The 14,614-nt window shown below is 44.7% G+C and overlaps 1 protein-coding gene across 1 annotated transcript in view; it reads left to right on the top strand.

The window, feature by feature from the left end:
* Positions 1–5,173: 5,173 nt before the first annotated feature.
* The window catches only part of BCL11B (BAF chromatin remodeling complex subunit BCL11B), a 182,028-nt gene continuing 172,587 nt past the window's right edge, over positions 5,174–14,614 (top strand). The window contains exon 1 of the mRNA XM_029597911.1: positions 5,174–5,320. Coding sequence (XP_029453771.1) covers positions 5,263–5,320 — 58 coding nt within the window. The 5' untranslated portion in view covers positions 5,174–5,262. The remainder of the gene's footprint in view (positions 5,321–14,614) is intronic.

Here is a 14,614-nt window from a genome sequence, read left to right as displayed (position 1 = left end):
CTCACTACTTTAGTTGAGGGTATCTCTCAGCTGCCAGCCATGCAAGCTGGGCTGCCTGCAAGATATCGCTCCCTCTGCCTAGGTGGGAAGCATAGCCTAGTCAGCCTACAGCTCATGTTAGGGAAACTGGCCATCCCCTCTCCATCATATCTAGGAATGTACACCACCTTGCTGCCATGTCATGTTTGGCCTTCTCTTCGGGCCTATCACGATCCAACTGACTCTCCTGGCGGTCTGGTTGGCAGGGCTCTCTCGGTTAATATGGCCGCAAGCTAGCAGCTGTGTTAAGAGCTCAGAAGCTACCATTGTGCTGCTGCCGCGGGTGATCATCTGCCCCTTCTGATGGCCCTGTTCTTCTTTTGGGGAGCTTGATGCAACCATAGCACTGTTCGGTGGAAGTCGTTCTCCCTTTTTTTTTGGCTCTCCTCCATGTGATTCAGCATAATTAGTTCAACACCCAGACCCCTCCCTACTCTTCCTTTAACCTACCACCAGTTTCAGATCTTATGTATTATTATAGTACTTTGCATAATACCAATATTACTTTATAATATTAATTGCAGTCCTCTGGCACGCCAGTGCTTGAGGGCTGCAGAATTATTACAGGGCAACCCATATTCCTTTGTGCTTCTTGTAAATATGGCTGGAAGGGAGGCAGTGGAACAGTTGGTTTATTGTTATGGCAATGTATACAGTAGTTTCCTGGCACATCAAATTTTAGAAATTAAAACAAAAAGATTTAGAATGTAAAAATATGTTACTTTTTATGTTTCCTGCTGTCTTGATTAATAATTGTTCAAATAAAAGCTTTTATATTATGTTTTTGAGCACACACAAGGCATATGATAGTATCCAAAAATCTAAGCATTCATAATACAGATGCTTTACCCACTCTATAAGACATTTAATTAGGGGTGAACATAGACAAAAATAGTGTTGTGTGTCATTTTGTTGTTTCAGTTCAATGACGTTTATATTGTTTTGCTTTCCCGTATGTTTAATTTCAGTGCTCTATCGTTCATAAGGTGTGCACTTCGACTAAATTTTGCATATAGTACATACTGAAACAAGCCAAATGACGCCTCGTTAGACTTTTTTTTTGTATGTTATTTGGGATGGAAAAACGGACATGAAACACCACAACAGATATCTTTGATGTTTTCATGATTTTAAAACGACAGCACATCCCTACCTTTTCCTATAGCAAGCGAGAACAAAGCAGGCAGATGCGTGGGTTTGAAGTACTTTTCAGCGGGACTCCTCTTCAGAATGACCTCAGCTTCGTCAGGTTCAGGTCATCCTTCATCCCAAGTTTGAAGCTGATCCATGTACTTTACAGACAGTTATACCTCCAGCAGATGGACAGATGGGGGAGGAGGATGGAATCACCTCCTGGCCACTTTTCTACCACTTGTTGAACAGCACTGACAAGCATTTAGAAGAGTTAGTAATCTTGCTGTAAAGAACTGAAACAGAAGTGAAAGATATTTTTCAGTTTTTTTTAATAGTAATATTTTTTATATCATTGTAATATTTCTTGAAGATTTGCACCTTTTAAAACATAAATACTTAGATAAAAAAAAATTGCAGGACCCCCTTTGATTTGTGCATTATGGAGCTGAATTTGAAGTGATGTTCATATGTAAGCATGCTTCTCTGTTGCTGTAAAAAACAAACAAAAAAAACCCAAAAAAAACAACAACCCTATGTTGGCAGGAAAGAGGACACGTGAGAAACTTGGACAAAGGCAGAGATTTTGTGGCTGCAGCCTGCTGTTGTGGCCACCTCCTCTGGTAAGGCCTGAGGGGTGGGGGAGGAGAGAGGCGGTCTCTTGTCTCTCTCGTGTCACTTGGTGCCGAAAGAGTGGAGAAAATAATAATAATAATAAAAAAAAAAAAAAAACAACCCAGAAGGGCAGCTGCAGATGGAGGTGAGGTCGAAGGGGTAGGTCAAGGTTGGGAGGGAGGCTGCCTTTGATCCGGCTTTGAACGTGAGACACAGAGAAGGAAGAGTCTAAAGGGGGAGCTGTGAGACAAGGCATTAACAGCTTTTAGTGTTAATGATCAGAAGTGCCAGACAGTGGAAACGCAAAGGAGAAAAAGACTGAGAGGAGGCTGTAAATAAATGTGAATTTATCGTCAAGAGGTTTAAAGGGGTAAAAAAAAATCATGAAATGCATGCTCTTGGCTGTGTAAAGGTAAATTTGTAGATCTTCAAATGCAATCATTTAAACATAACCCTGAAACGATATTAGTGCAGAAGTTTTACTTAATTATCAGCAGTTGAGGCCATAAGGAAATTGGCGTGCTGAAATCATTTTTTTTTTTTTAAAGATCCTATTCTTTGTTTAAATATCCTCTACAGGATACAAAATTCGCTCACGGTGCCAGTAAATTTCCTGGAAGTCTGTGGCTGGCTTGTAACTACGCTTCTTTCAAAGATCGGAGGAGGGCAAAAAGCCTAATTTCGGATCCACTTCAAACCGGTGCGGCTTCCCCTGAAGCCAGGGATCCACCCTATTGAAAGCTAACTTCGCCTTCAACCCAGCTAGCACTGCTCCCCGAAGCTATGGGCAGCGACTAGAGAGTGCTTTCAAAGAGCATTTAGATTTTGTTTTCCACCCCCTCGGGAATCATATGACAAACACATAAAGATGGTTTATCTAATCATGTATCGCGCAAGTACGAAAGAATAAAAATGTTTGAATAAATAAATAAATAAATAAATAAAGGAAGTGTTTTCGAACATAAGAATAATCAATAAACAGGTAAAAAAAAATACAAAAGAGAAAAAGCATGCCTGATTCCGCCGATTTGCAAGTCAAAGTCATGAAAAAACCCAACAACAACAAACAAACCACCAATAAATGCTTGTCTGGCGGTTTTATTCGGAAGTAGCCCGCATTCCTGCCCGGCCATGAGTAAGCCTGTGCGGGCTCCATCATTCCGACAGCAGGTGGGGGTCCTGGGTGAGACGGGGGGGTCAACAACAGCTCCTACAGGATTGATTGCTGGGTTCCTGTTCTGAAGAGCCCTCGGAAGCCCCCTGACCCCTTCTGACCCCCCCCCGACTCTTCACTCTCTCTCTCTCTCTCCAGTTCCAAGGCTTTAGAGTTTCTTCGTGGCACTTCCTTTTCCCCTTTAGCTGATCAAGCCTCCCTTTATCGATTTGTTAGTAAAATCACTCCCTAAATCAGTCACGCGGAATTTCTGATCTCTCAGTTTCTCTGCTATGTGCATGCAGATGAGGAGGCTCAGGCATTCTTGATCTTTTAAGGACTGATCTCCCAGAATTCACGTTCACAGGTTAAGGCAGCGTGAAAAAGCACTGGGGTTTTTTTTTCTGGATGTGAATAGGTTGGCTGTCCAGGAAACTGGAAAAGAAAATAATAACAATCGGAAAAAAAAAAAAAAAAAGCCCCCGAGGAACTTACTGGCTGCTGACAGAGATAAGGCGGAAGGGGGGCTTCTGTCCCACCCGTGCCGGCCGTCCAGGATCCGGGGTGGGTTATGGAGGGGACTGAAGCCTCTTCTGGATTATGGCTAGGCAGGCAGGGACTGGAGTCTACTCCTGCTGGATTGTACTCGGATCTAGGGAACTGAGGTCAGTTTGGGCACCAACAAATGAACGCTGAATTCATCTGGATATTGGCAATGAAAATCTCAAACTATACCGAGTTTGCAGTGACATGAAGCCACTTCGTGTAAAAAAAGAAAATAAAAAAAAACCCCCAAAACGTGTAAGAGCTTTATTTCGCGCTAACTGCGATCATCCTCGGAACAGAACCCATTAATCTTTTTAAAATGCATGTTCTGAGCGTCATATTCTGTTTTAAGCATGAACTAAAAAAAAAACCAAACCAAACAAAAACAAACAAAAAAACAAACAAACCCCGAATCCGAAATCAGTTAGGAAAGTCCTAAAAAAACGACCGAGTAGCTGGAGAGAACACTGTGGAATAGCCCTGGACACCCCCCTCCCCTCCCCTCCCCCATCAGGAGCCTGGACCAGGTGCAACACATCCAACCCCCAAGCTACAACCGGCAGGAGAAACTAGTGAGATCCCAAAGAAATGGGCATGCTTTCGAAAAAAGAAAGCCTTGGCTTTTTTTTTTTAAAGACGGTGGGATTCAGCTCGTGCAGCCGCTGGGACTTGGCTGCGGCGAGGAGAGGCTGGGACTGCTTGCTGCCTTCCTGACTCACTGCGTGGCCCGCAGGCTCGCCCAGCTTTGGATGAGCTTTTCTCGGAGCCCTCTTAAAAAGTTGCATCCATGCCTCTGCCCGAGCTTTGCTTTGCGAGAGAGGGGAGGGGGGGAGAGAGAGAGGAGGGGAAGCAGCGATGGGGGTTTCGAGTAGCAAGAGAGGTGCGGGAAAAGCAGAAAGCTACAAAAGCCCGGAGCTTGCAGGCATGTGGTTTTTCTTGTTGTGTTTCCAGGGTACAATGTTAAAAAGCCACCACTAGTCGCCCCCAGTGCTCCTACTCTCTCGGTCGTTTTTGTGTCTGGTGCAGATTAAACGTCACGTCCGCACTTGAACTTGAATTTTATCCCATTGTACAGAGGCAGACCCAGCCATAGAGAGACAGAGAGCTCCCAGAGAACCAGGACTCCGCCATCTTCACACTGAAATATAATAGTAATAGCCAGCACAAACAAGCACTGGGCGAGCAAGTCCTTCCTCAGTGCCAGGCAAGTGGAGCAGTGCAAAGTGGTGGGCATTGGCATTCCAAGCACTAGGGCAGTGCCACTTGAAGTGGAAGGAGACACTTTGGCTACCCCCAAACCAGCAAGGGTCAGTGTCACAAATTTTTTTTTTGGCAATTTTTTTTTTTTTTTTGTGGGGGGCAGCCCCAGATTGTTTTTTTTTTATTTTTTTTTATTTTTATTTTTTTTTTCTTGGTGGAGGAAGTGCACTGCCAGTGCCAAGCACTTCTGGAGAGGTGTCACGGTTGGTGCAAAAGAGCAGGCAAAACCCTAAGTTCAAGAAGAGATTGGAAATCCAAGTCAAGCAGTGGAGAAGTGCCTGTGTGTGACACAAAGCTTTTATTTTATTTTATTTTTTTTAAATCATTATTATTATTATTATTATTATTATTATTAAGTGAGGGGGAATCCCACTAGTACACAACAAGCAAGTTTTTTTGTTTCCAAAGGAGGAAAAAAGTAGAAGAAGAAAAGAAGCGTGGAAAAAAAAAAAGAAAGAGGACCGGCCCCCCCAACTCAGAGCAGATCTCCGGGCGATGCCAGTGTAAATGCCAGGGCAATGTCCCGTCGCAAGCAGGGGAACCCGCAGCACTTGTCACAAAGGGAGATTATCACACGTAAGTTACAAATCGGAACAAGAGAGGGGGAAGCTGGAAAGAAAAAAAAAATAACGATCGACTAAAGCAAATCAAGGTGCATAGGCACTGGAAATGAAAAACGTGTGTGTTTGGGGGGGTGGGGGTACCCTGAAAAGTTTCATTTCTGTGTTTAACGCGAGGGGAGAAAAGAATTAAATTTCGTGCAATAAGAAAGCAGAAAAGATCATTTGCAAGGAAGTTTGGGGGTTGTTTTTTTTGGGGGGGGGGGGGAGGATGGGGAGGGAGGGGGTGAGCTACTTGTAAAACGGGAAGTGATAAAAGTTGGCGAGCACATGGATCCCTATCTGACAGTGGAAAGTGGAAGGAGAAAGTCAGGGGGGCTTGCTGGGAAGAAGAGCGAAGATTGGAGGAGAGAGAAAAAGAGAGACGGGTTTGGCTTTTTTTTTTTGTTGTTGTTGTGTGTGTGCAAAGTTTAGGAGAGCGAGGCAAAAGGAAGGGGGGATTAAAAAAAAAAGAAAAAGGTAAACCTGGGACAGGATCGATGGGGAAAGCTAATGACAAACACATGGCTTTGGAAAGAGATTACAAGCGCGTGCTCTGCGGAACCGAGCGGCGACTAGACCGGCACCCCTCCCCCCCCCCCGATCCGGGGAAGAGAGAGGGGGGGGGGGGGCGATCGGAGCGGTATAGCCAGGGAAGGGGGGGCCAGAAGTGGCCCGGGCACGGGCAAAGCGCGAAGCAGTGGCTCGGTGCCTGCCTCTGCCCCGGGCTGTGCACGGGCGGGGGGGGGGGGGAGGCAGGCAGTCTGCCGGCCTAAGTCAGGCGAAAGGCGCGGGAGAAGGGAGCGAAAGTTACCGGTGCTAGCAGGAGAGAGCGAGCATGGTCCCCGGGCCTGATTACTGAGGGAGAAATGTCCGCCCCCTCCTCCTTTTTTTTGTCTTTAGTTAAAGTTAAAAAAAAAAAAAAAAAGGGGAAAAAAAATATGAGTCACAAAAGGATCTCTTTCCAGGTAATCCTTCCGTGCACAGTGTAAACAACCGGGAGCAAAATACAGCCCAGGTGGGGGTGGGGCCGAGCAGCTTAACTGTCTTCTGTAGTGTGACCAGAGGAGGGTTGTTTTTTTTTTTGTTTTTTAAAGGAATGTATGTGTAAAACGTTGAATATTCAGAAAAGAAACATGTTTTGGCTTCGATCGGGAATCAGCTGGTTAGTTTTCAACTGACATTAGGTGCTCAGTTGCAGTCCCACAGGACCGGAGGAAAAAAAAGCGATCAGAAAAGGAGGGCAGGCCAGTCTGGAATTAAAATCTGATGGACATTGCCAATGCAAAATAAAAAAAAAAAAGTGCCCCGTAAAGTTGGAAAGGTGAAATCTTCCCCCCCTTGGCTCTTTGGACACCGAGGGGCACGTCCGTAACGTTGCTTCCATGCTTCGGAGGCAGCAGCTGCACCTTTCCCCCTCCACCTCTCTTCTTTGGACTTTTTATTTCACTTCTTACCGCCCTACAGTGAAAATGCAATAGAAATATTAACCTCCCCCTGTTGCAGTGCATCTCGCAAGGCAGTTTGTTCTTTGCATTTCTTCTTTAATAACGTTGTATTTGTGCAAGAGAGAGAGAGAGAGAGAGAGAGAGAGAAACAGCCAAGCAAGGGTGTTACGCACGGTGCAAGCAGGGCTGAGTCTGAGACGCTGGAAATCCGAATATTTATGTTATATTTTAAAAAATTTAAATAAATAAATAAATATATAAGGAATTCTCCCCTCCCCTGAAAAGCAAGACTAGAAGCCATCTGCCAGCAGCATTTGCTGGTCCATTCTCTTCGGGGTTATTATTATTATTATTATTTTTGTTTTGCTTGTTAAGAAGCTAATCAATCGGGTTTAATCCGAATTTGTTTGAAAATATTTGTCCTTAGCATTTGTGGTTGCATTATCTTAGGTAAAGGGCAAGCGCTGTTTTATTATTATTATTATTATTATTTTAATAATCAGTAAAGGATCTAAAATAACCGAAAGTCTTTCCCCCCCCCCCCCCCCCCACTTTTTTTGTGGTAATTGTTTTGCAGGCAGGTTTGTTTTAGCAAGAAAAAAAAAAAAAAAAGAGCACATTGTGATTGCTGTCATCGTTTCTCAAATAATTGCAATTTGCATATATCTCTTATTATTATTATTTCTTTTTATCCATTTGGACTTCTCTGTCGTAGCTTCGGTTTGCAAAGCGATCGCCTTTTCACCCTTTTTTTTTTTTTTTTTGCACATAATTGCGTTTCTTTTTGGGGGGTGAGAGAAACATGGCTGGTGGCAGAGCAGCAGCAGCAGCAGCGCGTTTGAATTGCTAGCGAGGCGCGGCGGGCTCGCCGGAGCAGGTATGTGTGGCTCTGCCGCCGGGGGTCTCCGGCTCCATCCCGAGCGTGTGGGGCTTTGCAGGGAGGCTGAAACGCTGCGAGCACCGAGGGGGGGGAGGGGGCGGGGAGGGAGGCAGCAGACACAGCACGGCTCCTGGGCACAGGGCTGGGGGGAAGGGGGTGCGGGGAGTGAAGAGCAGAGGAGTGCTTCGTGCTCGGGGCGGGGTGGGCCTCCAGTGCCTTAAGATGAATGGGATAAAGCGCTGGGCTCTTTTAATTTTAGGGCTAAGGGGCTTGGGGGTGTGATAGCAGAGGGCTGGCATCAAGTTGGGGGGGGGGGGGGGGAGTGGAGTGGCCAGAAGGCTGCCGAGCAGTAGGCGGGGTGGGGGAGGGAAGGGGGTGTGTAATGGGCACAATTTGGCAGATTGAAACGGGGCGAAAGGCTTCGGGATGGGGGAGCTGTCGGTTAAAAGTGTAGGGGGGGGGAGTGCTGGGGTGAAGTGGGCAGAGGGGGTGAAATGGACAAAGCCAGTGGCTTGCAGTGGCCCAAGCTGAGAGTACTGGGCAACGGGCATGCTTCAGACAAAGGGCTTCATTTCCTTCAGTCATTTATTTTAAGTGGATAAAAAAATATTGCACAGATCATACAGAAATAGCACTACTAATAATAAAAATATCTTTAATGGCTGGTGGGGAGGGAGAAGGGAAGATGCATATTGTGGAGGAAGACAAAATGAAATGTAATAAGTGTTAGGGGAAAACAGGAAATGCAGATACCAGGGCATGAAAGAGTAGCTGCAGACTTTTTATGGGTGCTTGGAGACTAGTTCTCAGACTATATTATTTTACTATTATTAAATAGCAGCCGCTATATTTTCTGCTAAAGAGAGGTGGAAGATAGCGGGGCTGCACGCAGCACGATATGATGTTCCGAGACCTGCAGCATTTTATACCAGGTCACAGTACTTTTGGCAACTGACAGGAGACTTTTATTTAGTGGAACAGGAGCCAGAGAGCATTCTGCTTGCTGTTAACTGCTGCTTTGTGATTTATTTTTTTTGTATTTCTCTCCTATGGGGGTGAGGTGGGGAGGGTCAAAATAAACATTTTAAAATCCCAAGCGCCTAGGCATAATACTGTAATATTTATTTTGGGTGCTGTTACATGCAAAAAAGTTGGAATGATTATTTATTTGGTAAACGAGAGTCAGAATGGCCTATTGCTTATTCCTGAAAAGCAGCACCGGGTACAGAAGCACTGATAAATTACATTAATTTTATGCCAGCTGGACAAAATAGTTTACATAGCATCTGCAGGCTGGTGATTACATGGTGAAAATAGAAGAATAAACAACTTCAATAGATTTGCAGGCAAAGAGAATTGAAAAAAAAAACAAAACACCCAACAAAAAACCCCTCCAAAAAACATGGTGGGACTATAAACTGTGCCTTTCCATATGCCAGGGAAATATTCTGCTGTGATTAAACATGGCTCATTGTATTTCATTTTACTTTAGGCTTTTTAAACGGTGCCACACTCTCATCCTTGGAAGCAAAAGGCGAAGGAAGGGGGGAGGGGAGGGGGGTGAAGGGAACTGCTCTGCTGCGGGCAGATTTGATAGGAAAAAGCATTTCTACTTTTAGCTCTTCATGCCCGAAAATCAAATGAATGAAAAAAAAAAAAGTCTTTGTTAAGATGTGGAATGAAGGCTGATAAATACAGAAAACGCTATCCCAGCTTTAGGATTTCATCAGCCAGTTTTGGTCAACAGGTTCCTGAGGGAGAGGCGTCATATTCCTTAAAAAAAAAATACAAACAGCCTTTCCCCCACCTCTTTGAAACTGCTAAATTATCCATGTTCCATGCCAATAGATTTTTTTTATATTTAATTTGTAAATTAGGAATATTTTACAGCTCAGGTTGGATGTTTCCTGTGGAGGGACCCATTTGGAGCTTGGGAGCATGGTGAAAAAGAATTTAAAATAAAATTTGTACTGATGGTATTAGAAAGGAAGTGACAGGAATCCATCGCTGGACCCTTAAGTGAGTCACCCCGTTTCCCCTGCAAGAAATTGCCAGCTTTTGAGTCGCGGAGCCCGATGGCACATTCTGGCAGCCTGAAAGCTCTCAGGCTTTTGCTAATATTTTCTTTTTTAAACGATTTTGTTCCCCGGTCTGTTGCAAAAATGCACTCGAGCAAATTGTCAGTAGTTGTGGCTTGAAGGATTTTTTTGTTGAGAAGAATGGTTTCGCTTTCTGTCTTTTGTCCTGTGTGCTACTTTCTCTCTGTTGTTTTATATATATATATATATATATATATATATATATATCTCTGGAAGGCAGACAGCCAGGTGAGCAGCCTTGGACTGGTTTGCATGGGGTATAGATATTAAAATGCTATATTGTAAAGCTCACCTTTAAATGTGACTAGAGGAGCGGCAGGCTTGTGCCATGCAAAGATGCCTGCCAGCTTGTAGTTCACATCGCCTCTGACTGGTGCGGCCTGTGTCTTGTCTTCTGCTTGATGTACCCAGGACAGTAATTTCCATGTTAGCTGAGCAAGCTGTAGGTAAAACTGTTTTACATGGTGAAGACCACTTACTGCCCTTGACTGACAATTGCTTGCTTCCTCTCTCTTTCCAGTGTTTTTCCTGTACCAAGTATTCTTTGAAGAAGGGGGTCCTTTCTGTCTGTTCCCCTGCCCGTTGCTGTAGATTATGCATTGCTGGTTGTTGTTGTGACAAATAGTTCACAAAATAAACTTTACAGTTTTTTTTTTGGTTTTTTTTTTAATCATTTCTTTATTAACTGCAGGTCTCATGCCTTCTAGTTTTAGCTGACAGGTGTTGACAACTAGGGGGAGCTCGTAGCCTGTATCATGCTTGCTGGTGGCTGGAATTGCGCTGAAGTGTTATTGCAGACAGCACCAAGGGGGCCATTTCAGACCCTGTTTACATTGCTGAAAAATGTCTTAAGTGTATGGTTATAGCTTTGATTTTGATAGAAACAGCTACGTTGGCTAAGGCAGGTCAGAATCTCCAAAAGGGTGCTCTCAAATAGTCTTTGGCTCGTAAGGAGATGGCGTTGAAATGGGTTCCGTTAATTAAAACGAGCGCACTTGTAGTTTGTGTTAAAATTCTAAACGAGGGTGTTTAAATACTTCAAAAACATGTTTCATTTGCTGGTTACCCTAGTCAGAAATGATATGAATGCTTGTGCGTGATATGTCTGCATATGCTCTGAAATATGCATCTGTAGGAGTGATTTTCTGTAAAACAAAAGCAAAAAAACCAGAACCGGCTTGGGGCCAGGTTCATTCCTGCATAATCTGGGGCAGTTGAAAAAGAGCGTGACAGCCCTGTGTGTTTGCGTGTGCTCCCTGTACATCTGTACACATGCGTCTGCCCGACCTGCCCAGGCAGTCCGATAAACCGTGTCAGACATAGCAGAACCGGCCAAATGATTTCTTTACAAGAAAACAGCATCAATAAACCTCCACAAGGAAACAGCAACTGTTTTGCTAAAGAAAAGAATTTTAAAAAGCAGCATTTAGTAGATGGTCTGTCATTTTTAGTTTTATGGGGTCAGATGTACTAAAGTTTTTATTTTTCTCCCTGTGAGGAAAACACTTGGACTGTACGGCCCCGTAGGCAACTAGTGGCTTGTGCTTTGAGCGTTGTGAACATCGTACATGAACTCGGGCGTCCTTCCCCAGAAGATGTCATGTAAATGAAATCTTACAGCATGCTGTGTACCAGGGCTGGGGTGCGGAAGATCTCTGCCGCTGTCTTCTTCTGCTCCCTAAAGCCGGAATACTGTGTTGTGTTTTTTTTATTCATATGTCAGAACAAAATATGTGGGTGCAGTCTGGCCTGTGACAGGAAATAGTGCCTTTGTGTGAAGTTGCAATAGAACAAATAAATTAGGTCAAGAGCTAGGGCTGCCCGAGCTTTAGAAGGAGCCTTGGCTGTGCGCGCGCAGAGCTCCAGTAGGCCCGATGAACTCTTGACTGTGCTGTGGTTGTGAGTGTGCACACAGCAGCCCTTGCTCGTTTGGCAAGAGTTGGAAGACGGAAGCGGATAGCGAACGCTGTCGAGTGAGATAGACATTTCTTCAGCTCTGGAAGCCCGTTGGGGGAGGGTGTGTGTGTGTGTGTGTGAAAGTTGTGGGGGGAGCCGCATTCTCACGTTACCGCAGGCGGAGTGTAATCTGATTGGTTCATAGCAGTTGGCGTATGATGTCATTTGGGACGCTATAGACGATACGGACCAATCAAGCCACAGTTAGTGTTAGAAAGTGTGAGGTAATATGTGCCTGTTGTTACTGACATGGATTTTCCCATAGGGTAATTGTCAGGGGGATGCAAGAGTGTAATTTAAAAGGATTTAACAACAAAAAATAACGGTGATATTTAGTAGCATTTTAACTGATAAGGGTGATATTTATTATTACTTGCTGTGCGTACTTCGGATATATATATATATGGAGGGTACATTTTTTTTTTATGGACGGTGTAATTCCATTCCACAATTCTCTTTCTCTTTCAGTAAATGAACAATGAAAGTACTTTAGAATAACAAGACAGAGTCCCCCGAGATTTAAAACAGATTTAACAGTTCCTTCGTGCAGGGACTTCCAAATGCTTTTCTTTTTTTTTTCTTTTCTTTTTAAATTTCCTCTGCTTCCCGTCCTGTTCAGAGTGCATCCTCTCTGTCTTGCCCCGTTATGGTAATACCTGTTATTCCCTTGCCCGCTCTTCAGTCATTAGAACGTTTTGAAGAATTTTAGGACTGATTAAGTGAGTGCCTTCTCCTCTTCTGGGCCTGTGAGAAGAGCTCCAGCTAAATCAGGGCCCTGCCCTCTCCTGTGTTGCAGTATGTTCGCTAACAGGAGACGAAAAAAGCAAATTATATTTTTGAAATTGCCAAGAATCTGGTGCTGTATATCAAAGCTATTCAAGAAACGGAAGCATCCTATAAGGCATTCTATCTATCGATGCTACATTAGAGAGCTCTCCTGCACCTTCATGTATATCCGACAGTCCAATAACACTGAAGGTGTGTGCAGTAGGAACACACACACATATGATTCATTCAGCTATTGTTATGCTAGGATTTACATCTTTAAGTGATATTTTTCTCATGTTCATGCGGGACGTTTTCGAAGTGGACACGCCGCATGCATCTCACACCATTCCCCGTTGCACGCTTTGGAGTCATTCGTGCATCCACGCTGCGTTTCTGCAGCCAAATGTTTAGCTAAATTTGGCTTCGTGCGTTTTCTAAAGCGTTGTGCCCTTGTGCATCCTGTGCTTTTGGTAGGACCTCTAAGCAGAAGCCTTTCCCAGAGAATGCATTTAAGAAAGGTCCTAAAGCCGACAATATGAAAAGAAAGAGAGGCTGAAGGCTTAGACGTCAGGTGTGGCAGGCGCAGGCTGGGAGGGGCAGGGAGGGGGAAGGACGGCGGGAGATGGTTCGAGAAAATATCCTCATTTTTACTGGCACCGGTGACACCAGATCAGGGCCTGATTAATGGCCTGGCATTCACAGGGGATATCGCCCTGTGTTTTTGACACATGCAGGCTCTTTTGTGTTCTTGGCTCAGTGCAAGAAATACCAGTTTCACGAAGCCACTTCTCATCGGGTTTCCTTTTCCAGCTTTGCAGAGAGTTAAACATTTTCACAGACTCGGGCTACGTAAGACACCCAAAGTTAGGAGCAAGCCACCAGGTTTTCTTAAAAGTATTTCGAAGGCCCCGTTTCCATCGCCGCGGGCCGTGCGTTTGTGCAGTTTAGCGGTGATGCTGCCTCCTTGCATCCGGACAAGTGGTTCGCGGAGGTTTATGTTGCGATGATTTATGCTCGATTCGGTGGCCTGGAACTCGTGGCGGATGGCGGGTGACTGTTGCCGCGCTCCGATTGGGATTCAAAGCAGTGCCGTTTTATTGCCTGCCCAGGCCGTGCTTAAATAAGTGTGGCCATAGGAGTTGTAACAAATCTGTACGTCCCCCCCAGTTCAGCTCCTGGAGAAAGTACACCTTCTCTGGGTCTGCCTTCTTGCTCATTTCATGTAACTTTTACCTGAAACAGACATAAAAAAAAAAAAACCAACCCCCCGAACCTGCTCATTTGGGAAATCGATTTAACATCTGCCGAATCCCCGGTAACGGCCTCCTGCGATGCACAGTCCTTGCGGTTCGTACGGTGCAGACTGGTAGCGACCTGTTCGTGTTAGGCTCCCTTTGCAAGCGAAAGATCCACCCAGAGAGGAGTTTTATTTATCAGGAGCGCAGCAATTCTCTTTCCAGCACGGTGCCCGCAGTGTTTAATGAAGCAACATTTCCAGCCTCTGCAGAATAAGGGCATGTCTTTTTTACGTGCATGCACCTGAACATGGGGGTCCGTGGCGAATGCACGGGGGGTTTTGGTTTTTTTTTTGGGGGAGGCTGATGGGGTGGGGGGGGGAAAAGCTGCGTTGTTGGTTTTGTGGTACTTTTTTTTTTTTTAACTTTTCGATTTTTTTTTGTTGTTGTTGTTGTTGTTGCTTAAGGCAAATTCTCTGCCGCCTCGGAAAAGAATGTATGGTCTCAAGTGTGCAGACAGGACCTGTCTTTTGAAAAGTGCTTTTTCTCATGCCGTGTCAATGGGGGAAAAATTGAGTCCTTTTGAATTTAGGGGCCTAGAAAAAAAGGATGCTTGGGGGCACGTTGCTTTGATTTGCTTCTTTTGCAAACATATATTCACATTTTTTTTTCTCCTTTCTGGTGGGGCATTCAGTCTACAATGGGAGTAACAGGGTTTTTTTTCGGGGGGTGGGGGGGATATGTTTTCTGTCCCTTCCTAGGTGCCACCTCTATTCTGTGGAACTAGTTTGCTGTCATGTTTTTTTTTTTGGTTTTTTTATTATTAATCCCGTCGCCCGGATTTTATTTGCTTGCAGATCTGATTATTTTTAGGGCTAGTGTCAC

Source organism: Rhinatrema bivittatum, chromosome 4, assembly GCF_901001135.1.
Source record: "Rhinatrema bivittatum chromosome 4, aRhiBiv1.1, whole genome shotgun sequence".
Taxonomy (NCBI): domain Eukaryota; kingdom Metazoa; phylum Chordata; class Amphibia; order Gymnophiona; family Rhinatrematidae; genus Rhinatrema; species Rhinatrema bivittatum.
The sequence above is the reverse complement of the archived record's forward strand: the minus strand, read 5'-3'. Positions and strand labels throughout refer to the sequence as shown.